The sequence below is a fragment of the Antechinus flavipes genome, chromosome 2 (assembly GCF_016432865.1).
Source record: "Antechinus flavipes isolate AdamAnt ecotype Samford, QLD, Australia chromosome 2, AdamAnt_v2, whole genome shotgun sequence".
NCBI lineage: Eukaryota > Metazoa > Chordata > Mammalia > Dasyuromorphia > Dasyuridae > Antechinus > Antechinus flavipes.
Window position 1 is genome coordinate 670,640,559 of NC_067399.1, and position 13,600 is coordinate 670,654,158.

The 13,600-nt window shown below is 37.8% G+C and overlaps 1 protein-coding gene across 1 annotated transcript in view; it reads left to right on the forward strand.

Moving 5' to 3' along the window:
* Positions 1-488: 488 nt before the first annotated feature.
* PCDH15 (protocadherin related 15) overlaps positions 489-13,600 on the forward strand; it is an 859,006-nt gene continuing 845,894 nt past the window's right edge. Inside the window, exon 1 of the mRNA XM_051973865.1 lies at positions 489-876. Coding sequence (XP_051829825.1) covers positions 489-876 — 388 coding nt within the window. The remainder of the gene's footprint in view (positions 877-13,600) is intronic.

Here is a 13,600-nt window from a genome sequence, read left to right on the forward strand (position 1 = left end):
GGAGAGGAGCACACTGGTGCAGACACAGAGCACTTTGGGAGATTGAGAGCCAGAAGCCCTCTCTCAGAGGCAAGACAGATTCAACTTGGAATTGAATTGGAAGCTGAAGAAAGCAGAGGCAGAAGCAAAGGACAAAACTGCAAGAGCTCTTGGAACCAAGCAGAGAGAGAGGCTTCTAAGCTAACTGGGCTATGGAGACATTAAAAGATCTGAACTTTTAACACCTGGCTGCGTTTTGGGGCAATTATTGATCTGAACTGATACTAAGGCTGCCTCCAGAAAACCTCCCTCAAGAGACCTGCTCTCTCCCAGAGAGAACCATTTTATATTATATATTTTAAAGAAGAAAAAGAACACCACATTTTGGCGCTCAACGTGGGGCACGAAATGTGAGGCCCTAGATGTGAGGCTCTAGATGTGAAGCCCTACACTCAGCAGCTATACTGACGTGATCATAAGCTTGGTGGAGAATTCCCTGTGACCAGGAAATGGGGAGCTTGAAGCAAGAGGGAATGAGCCCTGGGAGCCTGGGACCTGCTCAGGATTTGGTGACATTCAAGGATGTGGCTGTGGACTTCACCCAGGAGGAGTGGGGCCTCTTGGACCCTTCTCAGAAGAAGTTGTATAAGGAGGTCATGTTGGAGAATGTCCAGAACCTGCTTTTCCTAGGATTTCCAGTTACCAAAGAAGATGTGATCTCTTATTTTAAGCAAAAGGAAGAACCCTGGGTGCTAGATCAAGAATGCCTGAGGAGCTTCCCTCCAGAAAATGAGATCAGACTCAAAACGAAGGTAAATACTCACAAACAAAATTTCACTAGGAGAGAAATTTGTGCTACACGTAAGAAAATCCACATTGGAGAAAAACCTTATGAATGTAACCAGTGTGGAAAGAGTTGTAAGAAAAGGAAATATCTTATTTCACATCAGAGAATCCACACTGGAGAGAAACCTTTTGAATGTAACCAATGTGGAAAGGCTTTTAGACAAAAGGGACATCTTACTGCACATCAGAGAACTCACATTGGAAAGAAACCTTTTAAATGTAACCAATGTGGAAAGGCTTTTAGACAAAAGGGACATCTTACTGCACATCAGAGAACTCACATTGGAAAGAAACCTTTTGAATGTAACCAATGTGGAAAGACTTTTAGGCAAAAGGTCTGTCTTACTGGACATCAGAGAATCCACACTGGAGAGAAACCTTATGAATGTAACCAGTGTGGAAAGAGTTTTAAGAAAAGGAAATATCTTATTTTACATCAGAGAATCCACACTGGAGAGAAACCTTTTGAATGTAACCAATGTGGAAAGGCTTTTAGACAAAAGGGACATCTTACTGCACATCAGAGAACTCACACTGGAAAGAAACCTTTTGAATGTAACCAATGTGGAAAGACTTTTAGGCAAAAGGTCTGTCTTACTGGACATCAGAGAATCCACACTGGAGAGAAACCTTATGAATGTAACCAATGTGGAAAGAGTTTTAAGATAAGGAAATATCTTATTTCACATCAGCGTATCCACACTGGAGAAAAACCTTATGAATGTATCCACTGTGGAAGAACTTTTAGATATAAACAGTATATAATTGTACATCAGAGAATCCACACTGGAGAGAAACCTTTTGAATGTAACCAATGTGGAAAGGCTTTTAGACAAAAGGGATGTCTTGCTAGACATCAGAAAATCCACACTGGAAAGAAACCTTATGAATGTAATCAGTGTGGAAAGACTTTTAGGCAAAAGGTCTGTCTTACTGGACATCAGAGAATCCACACTGGAGAGAAACCTTATGAATGTAACCAGTGTGGAAAGGTTTTTAGACAAAAGGGACATCTTACTGCACATCAGAGAACCCACACTGGAAAGAAACCTGATGGATGTAATTAATATGGAAAGAGTTTCATAAAAAACCTGATTGGTTCACACCAGATCTGTGAGGAGATGACAAGGCATTAGAATAAGGAGGAAATTGGATTTGATAGAGATTATTGGGAGAAGATGGTAGTGCTACTGCCTTCTATAATTAGCCTTCTCTACCTTTAAGCCTATGGGGAGGAAGAGGAAGGGAAAGTAAAACATAACTAGGGATAGGAAATAGCTTCAGAAGCATATTGGATCTTTCTTTCCCACCTGGGCACCTACTTGAAAGGCAGTACAGTGAGACTGAAAGATCACTAGATTAGGACTCAGGACAAGGGTTGAAATTCTGAGTTCTGAACCTCTGTGGCCATCATGTCCCATCTGTTTTTTCCCTGGAGTCTTAGAACTGGGCCCCACTTCTTGAAAAACCAGCAAAAATCATTGGATTCCTTGAGATGAAAAGTTGTTGATGAGACTATTGAAGTACTTCAGAGCTTACAGGAATTATTGGATTCCTGGCACATGAACTAATGGACAATGGAATCCTTTTGGACTATTTCTAGGACTTATGGACATGTATAAATTTTCGGGTTGATTCATGTTATTTGTTACATTACTATTAGCCTGTGTTATATTGCTTTGTGCTTATGTGTTTTATGTAATTGCAAGAATCATTGGACTTCTTGAAATGAAAAATTGTTGATGAGACTATTGCAGTACTTAAATTTTCATGTTGATTCATGTCATTTGTTACTTTTTTTTTGTTACCAAGCAGAGAGATAGGCCTCAGCTAACCAGGCTACTTGGGAAGGAGAAAATAAACGTTTGTATTTTTACCAGCTGGCTGCATTTGGGTGATTATTACTTTCAACTGCAACTAAGACTGCCTCCAGAAAATCTCCCTGAGAAATCAACCTTCTCTCCTAGAGAGAACATTCATCTTATATATTTTAAAGAAGAAAAAGATCACCACACATGACTCCATAGAAGACTAAAATGTGAAGTCAAGGAGAACAGAGAATATCAGCTAAGCACTTTGGACTCTGCTTGTAATCAGGAAGGAAAAAATGAGGGTCCATAATTAAAGGCTGGCTTGAGGAAGCTTCATGCAGTTACATTGGAACTGGGATGATTAAAGCATAGAGCCCACTTAAGAAGCTGTTTTTTGGTTTTTGTTTTTTAATTCTAGGCCTCTTGGAGTAATAGTAATGGGATGAAAAGGGCAATTAAGGGGAAAGCTTTTGTAGAATCATGAGAAAGGACTTAATGTCAATGACTGGCATGGGGAGATAGGTTGAAATAAGAAAGAGAAGTCAACAAATGTGAAGTTGGGACTCTGGGTGATTGAGTGATTAACAGGAATAAGAGCATAAGGATCAGATGTTGATTGATTTTGAACTAGAAGAAACCTTAGAACTCATATAGTCATACCCTTTTATTTTAAAGCTAAAATCTTGAAATCCAGACAGGGTGAGTGAGTTATCTAACATCTCATAGCTAGAAAGCAGTAAAGCCTGGAATAGAGAGAGCCATGATTGTCTGACTCCAAATCCAGCATTCTATTCATTGTGAGGGAGGTGAGATCTAATTGCACCCTATCTAACCTGTTCGTACAATTCTATTTGTGCCCTATCATTGTAATATGTCCACCATGTCCTAATCCCAACTCTGTCTCGAGCCATATATCTCCCATTCCTCATCCTTTGTGGTTATTTTAATCTGATTCAGAACACAAGACACAGACAATGTCAAGATACAAGACCTAAAAGTAGGTAAGGCACAATACCTAACAATAGGATGTTGAGCAACATTGAAAGAAGGATATAAGGGTCCTGGCAGATCACTGTAGTCCAACCAATTCTTTTGAGGATGAGAAGGGCAGACTCCCAGAGGTAATATGTTTTGCTCAGGATCACATGGTCCAAAAATCTGGAACCTGATGACTAGGGTAGGAAAATCTCATCTGGATCCCAGTTCTGCTAATTACTAATGGAAAAAACTCTAGATCTGATGTCAGTTGACCTGGATTCAAATGCTCATTCTATACTTCCTTTAGAATATTTAGCATGCTTCTGAAACTCCCTGGGTCTTAGTTTCCCCATCAATGAAAAGTCAGAGAACGTAAACTGAAGTCCCTCCTTGCTTTTGTGTCTAGAAACACAATTCAAGGACCCTATAAATCCAGCTTAGTCCCCAATCTTTCATCCCCAATTTCTGTGCTTTTTGAAAGAGCCATACCCAACCCCTGCCTTCCTGTCACTTCTGCTCTTAGAACGCACAGATTCCTTCCAGGAGGATTAGCTCCTGACTTCTCTTGGTGAAGGTCTTAACTGACATCCCTCTACAACCTGTCCTTCTAGCTGCTCATATTCCTCATCCCCAATTAAAAAAGAAGAAAAAAAAAAAAAAAGAAATTGCTGTATACATATGTATAATTTATAATTACTTAAATCCCAAATCTGATAATTTTGAAATCAATTAAAAGCAAAGTTTAGTTTTCCTCCAGTATTTTGTTTTTGTGTCTCTCTGCTTGTTTGTGAGCATTATCTTCATTATAATGTGTAAGCTCCTCTTGAACAAAGGTCAGATTGATGAATCTTTCTAACTACACCACACAGCATTGTACCTGGAGCATGGCAGGCATTTAATTAATGCTCATGAAATGAAAAGCTTGATAGGATCGCCCAGGTTCTTGAATATTGCTTGGTAGTTTTATAATTATCTTCAGGACACAGTGAAAATTTTAAGTAGAATTTGGGTGAGGGAACTTAGTGAACAAAGAGCCAGTTATGTGGAACCTTGTCAGAAAGTGGCCAGTGTTCATATTGTATTGTGGCAAGGATTTTCTTTTCACAATAAGTCACAGTAGTAAGTTAGGAGTTAGAGATAGCAAGTTTCACTGGGAAATGGAGCTAGTTTTCCAGGGGACCCTGGTTCCAAGTAAACTGTGACATTTCATGTGTGATCTTGGATAATTCTCTGGAAGGACCAGTAATTTCCATGGTTGTATTCAAATCTAACTCTGAGGCCCAACTTAAACCCAACTTAAAGCTAAGAGAAACTCAGAAGAATCAGTTGGCTGATTCAAGCCAACTTTGAGATAATATTGTTTCCCTGATCCCTCACTGAGTGGAGGATGCTGACAGGTGGCAGGGTGGCAGTAGATGGGCAAATACTCAGACTGAATCACAACTACTGCTGGGAAGACTTGGCATGTAGGTGACAGATAGCAGCGAGTTGGGTATATATTCTAAATCTGGGCAGCCCTATGGTTCAGTAAACCCAGCAGCATTCTAGTAAATGTTGAAAAACCAGCTATCCACTTTTTAATTTAACCTGCATTAGGACATTCTCGTCATTTTCTCAAGTCTAATTCAGAAAATAATTATCAAGCACTGATTTTTGATAACAAAGCTATAAAAGTCCACACTGAAAATTTTAACCATCAGGGTAATTCAAGATGCCTCCAACAAATCCCTATAAATTTTAAATTGAACCTGCTCACTTTACTTATAGGATACTGTGTTTAAAAGGAAAGTGGAGGAAAAGGAGAAAGAGAGGAGAAAAAATACTAGTAACTACATGCTAAATTTGTATATGTCTTTCATAAAGTCAATCCTAATATACAGTTAGGACTCTCAAATTTATTTCCATCCCTTTAATAAGTATTTATTAAGCATCCTTTCATGTACCAAATATTGGATTAGAAACTGAGAAAATTAAGAACAAAATTAATAAGAACAAGAAATAAAATAAATATCATAGTCGCCCCTCTCATATTTTTTATATAATTGTTCTTCAACCATGTTTGACTCTGTGTGATCCCATTTGGGGTTTTCTTGGAAAAGATATTGGGGTATTTTATTGTTTCCTTTCTCCAGTTCATATTATAGAAGAGGAAATTGAGGCAAACAGAGCTAAGTGAATTACTAAGAGTCACATAGCTACTAAGTGTTTGGGCCTACATTTGAACTCAGGTCTCCTGATTTCAGGCCTGGACCTTTATCCATTGTTCTACCTAATTGCCTTTGCTCCACACAGCATCACATTGATTCGTTCTTAAATCCTACTCCGACTCCCAAAATCTGACTCCTAAATTTACATCAAATAATCTCTCACTACAATCATCATTTCTTCTTTTTTTTTTCCATTATCAATTTCTAAATCCATAAAGATCAAATCTAGTCTTACTGTTTAACATTCTTCCACATTCTTACAGAGTCAGAGATACCATTGTGCCCAGACTCATTTTTCCATTTCTCCATTTTCTCCTCTGAGTGTCAATAGCATCCTTATCACTTGGCAAAAGCATTCAGGGCAGAACATTTCTATTCTGTCTTGGTCCAGAAAGCTTCTGGCCTCTTCCTACAATTGCAGATGGCGGCAGATTGCAGCAAGGCAGAGTTAACTAACAAGAAAAGAAAAGAGAAGATAAAAATCTGATGCAAAGTAATGGTGTAATAAAAATGGTGGTATTTTACTGAATACCATTATAGAAGGACCTGTGCTTCCTCAATCATCCTGTGCATTAAACACTTTCTCCCACTCAAGGCAGAGTTATCTCAGAAAACCAGAATCCCAAGGTGACTATGGTTATACTACATTCAGCAACAAGTAGTAAGTGATAGATTTGAACTGAGATTCTCACTCAGGCCTCCTCCTAACCCTATTGTTGTTGCTGCTGCTGCTGCTAATTCTGCTGCTGCTGCTGTTGTTGTTTTATTTCATTGGTTGATTTCCTGATAACAGGCCTCTCTCTTGCCATTGTTCACAAGCAATTGTCCAGTCCCGACATACCTATGTTGTTGAAGTACAGCTAACACCTGAGAGGGAATATTTAAGAGTTTTATGCACAAGCCTTTGATTTTGTATTCTGTGCTTTTTTGTGAGACTCTTGGCAGTCACAGGCTTCTATATGGATGGAAATTTTCCTTCAGCCTCTTGACTTTCCTTTCTTGCCTGTGTTGATTTTTTTGAAGTATTGAAGATGAGTTGGTGTTTACTATTTTTGCAAGATTAAAAATTATTTGAAAGTAAATTTTGGCATGTACTGAATACTGAACAGTTGTGAGTTTGCTTTAAAAGCATGAGTCTGCTTTAAGGATAAACAATGCAGATTTCCAGAGAAGTAATGCTCACAATCCAATTTTCTTCAGTGCTATATTAGAAAGAGAAGGGCAATGATTTAATTTATCATGAAATCAGATTGTTAAAGAAAATGGATGACAGATAGTGAGAATGTTTCAATGTTTTCTTCTAGATTTAAGGAAAGAATGAGAAAGGGTTTTACCATATGGGCTGGACCTCCCTAAGATAATCTAATGGGAGGATATGAATAGAGATTGCCCACGATAAGCAGGTGTAAAAGGATTGAGATCTTCATTATAAAAAGGAACTCCCAAATCAATGTGATCATTGATCTGCTTGAGCATCTGCGTGCTTGAGCAATATTCTTTGGGAGGGGGTGCAAAGTATATAGAAATATTTGTTTCTTCCATGAAAAAGAAAGTTTCTAGGATGGCTTTACATTTTCCTAGAAAACTTAGGAACCAAAGTACCATTACATAATAGGAATTAGGCACACTGGGATGAATGGTGCATCAGGAGTCTAGAAAACCAAAGAATATAATTTAACTCCCTAAGGTTCTCTGCCTTTATGGGCATGAGTTTCCCTCTCTATAAAATGAGAGAGACCAGATTTCTTTGAGAGCCACATCTATTAGCATAATTTCTTAAAATTCTCATTTGTTAATAATATTTTAGCTGCAATTGCAGTTTAATTCCATTAATGAGAGAAAAACAGATAAAGAGAGAAAAAGAGATTATAGATGAGATAGAGAAGGAAAAAGGAGAGAAAGACAGAGAGACACAGAGAAACACAGATAGAGATGGGCAGATCAACAGAGACAGAAATACCAACAGAGACAGAGACAGAAAGAGAGAAACAGAGAGAATTATGAGAATTCATATATGGGACCTATAATTCCCAAAAGGCAATATTTAAGAAGTATTCAAGATTATAGCATTAATCAGTCTCTATATGAACACAGATGGTTAACTAAAGACCCAATTTCAGAAGTAAATTCAAACTTGAATACATTCAAACTTTGGGCATCATGGGATTCTAATCTACTCACGTTGGTATACCTTGTCAGTGGAGGAAAATTATGTACAATTTCCAAGAAATTACCATTTACTGAAAATTTATGGGATAGCCTGGGTTATGCCAGTAGAGGGATGCACCTCATGGAAGAGAAATTAGATTAAATCACGGAAGTAGCAAAGTGTGTCATTCATCAAGCATTTATTAAATACTTATTCAGTTCCAGGTACTGTGCTAAGGCCAAGAATACAAAGGCAGAAATGAAAAAAAAAAAAAAATCTGTTCTCCAGGAGCTTACGACATGCTTGGGGGAAATTATGGGTTTAAAGATAAGTAAATATAAAACATATTCAAAGTAAATTCAAAGATATTTTGGTTCATTATATTGCGAGCTCCCTGAGAGGAGGGCTGATTCCTTATATTTTAGGATAAGGAATTCTTTTTTTACTTCCAACATATAGCCCAAAGAATATTTCACAAAGTAAAAACTTGACATAATTGGATTTAAAGGTTTTTGAAGGGGTGGAAGTGGGATGGGAGCAAAACACATTAGAGAATCATAAAGGTGTCCTTTGGGACAAGAGTACAGGGTTTTTTGAACTTTTTCAACTTTTGAACAAATCTTGTCACTAGAGAAATGTTTACATGACCCTGGATGTAAAATAGATATACAAATCAAACATTTACTGATAATAAAATATAATTTCATGACCCACACATTCGGTTATGAGACTCCATATGGGGTTGCAAACTACAGTTTAAGAAGCTGAGCAGCAGCTGCTCTTCGAAGGGACTAAGGGGTTCCAAGAAATAGATGTGAGGAAAAAATGCAGGCATGAAGGCCAACAAATGGAAAACCATGGAGGCAAGAAATAGTGAGTCAGAGACGAGGAATATCCAATAGTAGCCACTTTAATTAGAACGTGGTGAAAAAATCTCTCTGGAAAGATAAAATGAGTGATGACAATGTTTATGTCTCTCCCTGCATCCTCTAAGGAGACAGGGAACTTTAAAATCTTTTTAAGCAAGATAGTAATAAAGTAAAAATCTGTTCTATAAGAAAATTTCAGCCATGTGGAGGAGGCTGGATATAGGAGCACAATTAGAGTTATTGTAATAGTCTGGGCAACATGCGATGAGGACTTCAATTCAAGTGACATCCATGTCGATAAGATGAAGAGGACTTATGGGTTAAATAATCTGAAAGTATAGTGATGATTAATGAATAATAACTAGCCTGTATGTAGCACTTGAAAGTTTGCAAAGTAAATTATAACCATTATATCAGTTTGTCCTCACAACAACCTGGGGACACAGGGTATATGCTATTATTACCCCAATTTTACAAATGAGGAAACTGAATTTCAGACAGCAGTTATGTGATTTGCCCAGATGATACAGCTAGTGTCTGAGGTCATATTTGAACTCAGATCTTCTTCACTGCAGCTTCAATACTCTATCAACCATGCTTTCGAGGTGCCTCGTACTCAACAATACTTGCCAACTGGTCATGGTGGGGGGGAAGGATATAGTAAATAATAGAGTTGGTAGAAGAATGAGAGAATAAAGAATTCAGTCTATTTTTTCTGGACCTTGATGGAAATCTTAGCAAAATGAAGTAGCTGGAAGAAATGAAGATACAGAGGCTTTAAATAGATTCTATGAGCTCAAGCATCAATAGTTGGACATTTTGATTTTTGAATATAATCCAAATTACATCGTATTAAGAGAAGCATTCTATCAGGCTGAGAGAAGTCATTGTCCCACTCTACCCTTTCCAAGTCAATTCCACCTGGAATATTGGCGTCTGCTAGAATGTCCATATTCAGGAAATCTTGATGAAAAGCTGCAATTCTTTTTGTTGCAAATGATTGTTTAACCTAGCTGTATGTACAATATTACATGAAAGCTACAGGCACACCTTAGAGACACTGTGCGTTTATTCCAGACTGATGTATACAAATTTTCTGTTTTCCCATCATATATAAAAGTTATGTTTATGTTATGCTATAATCTATTAAGTGTGCAAGAGAATTGTTATGGGCCAGAACTTGAAACAAGGTGCTAAGTGGAATTGAGGAGACAATGTTTAGTGTGGTGATTAATAGTACTCTAAATTCAGTATGATTGATTTAATCTTACAACAAAATAATGGTTTCCTAGAGATACAATGGTCGGTTTATACTCAGTGTGGAGTATATAAGCTGGGACTCAGAAAGCCCTCAGATTCAGAGGCAGAGAAGACAAGAGAACTGGAGGCAGGAGCTTAAGCTCTCAGGGGGAAATAGAGAGAAATTCATTTTCACTTTCAGTCAGGCTTCTGGTGATAGGCCTGGCCTCCTGCATTTTCTCCACTGGAACCAAGACTCCAGAAGAACTCTAAGAAAGCTAACTGAGCCCCAGGAAAGGGGAAAAGACTTTGAAAGAGACAATAAAAGGATTTGGACTTCAACACCTGGCTGTTCTTGTGGTGGTTACTGAAATGAAATGAAGGCTGCTCCAGAGACCCCCAAGAAAACCAAATCAAGAACATTACAGGGAATTATATCTAAAAATGTACAATAGTAGTAGTAGTAGTAATAATAATAATGGCAGGAATAATCGTAGTCATAGTAGCTGTTGTAGTTGTCATAGTAGTAGCAGTAGTAATTATAGTAGTAGTAGTAATAGTAGTAGTAGTAGTAGTAGTAGTAATAGTAGTAGAAGTAATCATAGAAGTAGTAATGGTAGTAATAATAGTCATCGTCATCGTCTTCATCATCGTCATCAGTCAAATCTGACAAGGGAGGCTTACTAGCTCTGTGACGCTAGGCAAATCACTTAGCCAGATTCAGTTTCTTTATCAATAAAATAGGGATAATAATAGTACCTACTCCCCTATGTTATCAAAAGGATGAAATTGAATAATACTTATAAAACACTTATAAATTTCAAAGTACTATACAAATGATGGTTAATAATAATTAACCTTAGTTACTGATCTGTTAGTTTTCAATTTATTAGTACACATTTAAACTTTAATGGAACACGTGCCATTGGAATGGTGGTTGGAAAGAAGCGGTTGGGCAAGAGCTTAAAAATTCTTTCCTTTTTTTTCTTTATTTTCCTACCACTATCTTTTAATAACACAACAGACTCAGATTTCTTATCCCAACTTTCATTTCTTTTTTCTTTTCTTTTCTTTTCTTTTCTTTTTTTTTTTTTTTTTTTGGCCTGACCACCACATAATAGCATTTCCTGATTGGCAAAGGAATACTTGATTGCCTCCCAAGGACTTAGCAGGAATTCACACCAACACCACTTGGAAAATTGTCTAAAATATATTGCAGTATTATTCACTATACAAATACGATCTCTGAAATGTGTCCCAGGAGAGAAGCTTTAAAAAACCTTCAGCTGGAGCACTCAGTCCCTTGGCTATAACCTGAAGAGTGTGTTTATTTTGATAAGTCCTTAAACTTTACTTGGTGAAATGGGATTAGTACTTTCATAATGGAAAATACCCTGTTGTATTTTTTTTTTTAAAGGATAGGGTGATAGAAGAAAAGAAAATGAAATGCTCAGAACACAGTGGGCATTCAGCAAGCCTCATAGACTGACAAGTCTTTTCCTTCCCTTGGCTCACCTTTGATCTGCCAGGAACCATCCACATGATGAAGGCACCTAGCCATGGCTTCTCCCCCATGTCCTCCAATCCTTCTTAAGTTAAAGTGCTTCCACCTCACGAACCAGCACAGACATAGCCCAGAGGATTCTGTGTTCATCCAGAGGCCGTTGGAATTGAAATACCTTTTTTTTAGACTTTGCTGAATTATAATTTGATTGACATCAAGTGGCTACTTACTGCAAGGGAAGAGACTGATAACCCATCTTCTTGCTTCTCACAAAGTAGATGAAAAGAAACTTTCCAAGGAACCATATTGTGCTAGCCCATTTGAGTGAAGTTTCTCTTGGAATATCAAATTCCAATCTATTAGATTGTACAGATTATGTCACACTGAAGATTAGGACCTGAGTTTTAGAGCTAGAAAGGAAATTATTCCAACTCCTCCATTCTCTGATGAAGTAACTGTGACCCATGAGTGAAAATAGCTTATTGAGAACCATACGATTAACACCAGCAGATCCACTATTTGAACTGAAGGTCTGTAATTCTAAAATCAACATGGCTTCCTCTTTTCCAAGTTATTTTCCCCTTATCTCTGGGAAGGTAGCTGTCTATATTTCACTTTTATTTTATTCCACTATCAATTGATTGCATCATAGATTTAAAAGTAGCTGGAAAAGTAGCAGGCATGGAGTCCAATCTACTCATTTTACAGATGAGGAAACTGAGGATTAGAGCCATTGAGTAACTTTCCAACACTACTCAGATAGTGACTGTGATAGTTTGAACCTGTACCCTCTAACTCCAGAAGCATTAACACCAACTAGAAACCACTATTAATTGTCTACCGTTTATAATCACTGTGCTATACCCTGGGCATACAAAGACTCACAACACTGTCCTAGAATAGAGTCAGCTGATAAAGTATCCCCTGACAGCAAGTGGTCAGTCAGACTGAAGACTCCAATGAGAGGAAGCTATTACCTCCTAAGGAAGGCCTTCTTTATTTTTGAAGAATAGTAGTGGCAGGGATCTCTCTCTCTCTCTGTCTCTCTCTCTCTCTCTCTTTCTCTCTCGCACACACACACACACACACACACACACACACACACTCTACTCTCAAGAAATGTCCAGTCCACTCTGAGAAATTGCCCAAGGTCTAAAAAGCCAATATCCTTTCACTTAGAACTGAAGTCACTGAAACCTCAGAACTTCCTGCAGTTATTTATAAGTTTCAACAGGGTCCTCTCTCATCTGAGGCCTGTGGAGGATGATCCATGGCAGGGAGAAGGTTGGGAAAGGAAACACAAATGCTCTCCACTGCCAAGAGATAGAGTGGGATTGCAAGGGAGATCCCAAAGGGAAGTAATCTGAGATAAGGCTGCCAAGGAAAGAGGGTGCTTTGAGATGATGGTGATTAGCCCTTTGTTCCTGCCAGTGTCTAATCATGCAGCAAATATCCTTAGGTTACTTTGAAAGTGTAACTAAACTCTCACGGAGGCCTTCATTCATCCATGACCTTGGTGACGTGCCTTATAGGTCCAGCCTGTATGATTTCTTGGATATAACGAAGGTTTTCCTCTAAGGATTCCTGCATTTAATCAGTTCAGGAAAGTCAGCATAGTAGAGCAGCTAGATAACTAGCTTCTGACTGGGAAAGGCCAGGGTTCAAGTCCCCTCTGAACTGACTTATGGCATATTGAGTAAGTCACTTGACATTTCAGGGCCCCACACAAGTTGCTAAGACCCCAGGTCATTAGAAGATGTTATTGGTGTTTTTTTAATCTCTCTTTTCAAACTGTCAAAGAGGTGTATTTTGACCAATCAGTAAACACTTATTAAATGACTGTTATGGCCAGGAACAGTACTAGATTTTGAGGAAACAAAGACAGAAATAAAACTATCTCTCGGGGAGTTTAAATCTCAACCTTTGGAGATGATGATATTTATATGTAGAAATAATATATATATAAATATATAAACAAATACAACACCATGAAAACTATGTATAAAACATATGAATAA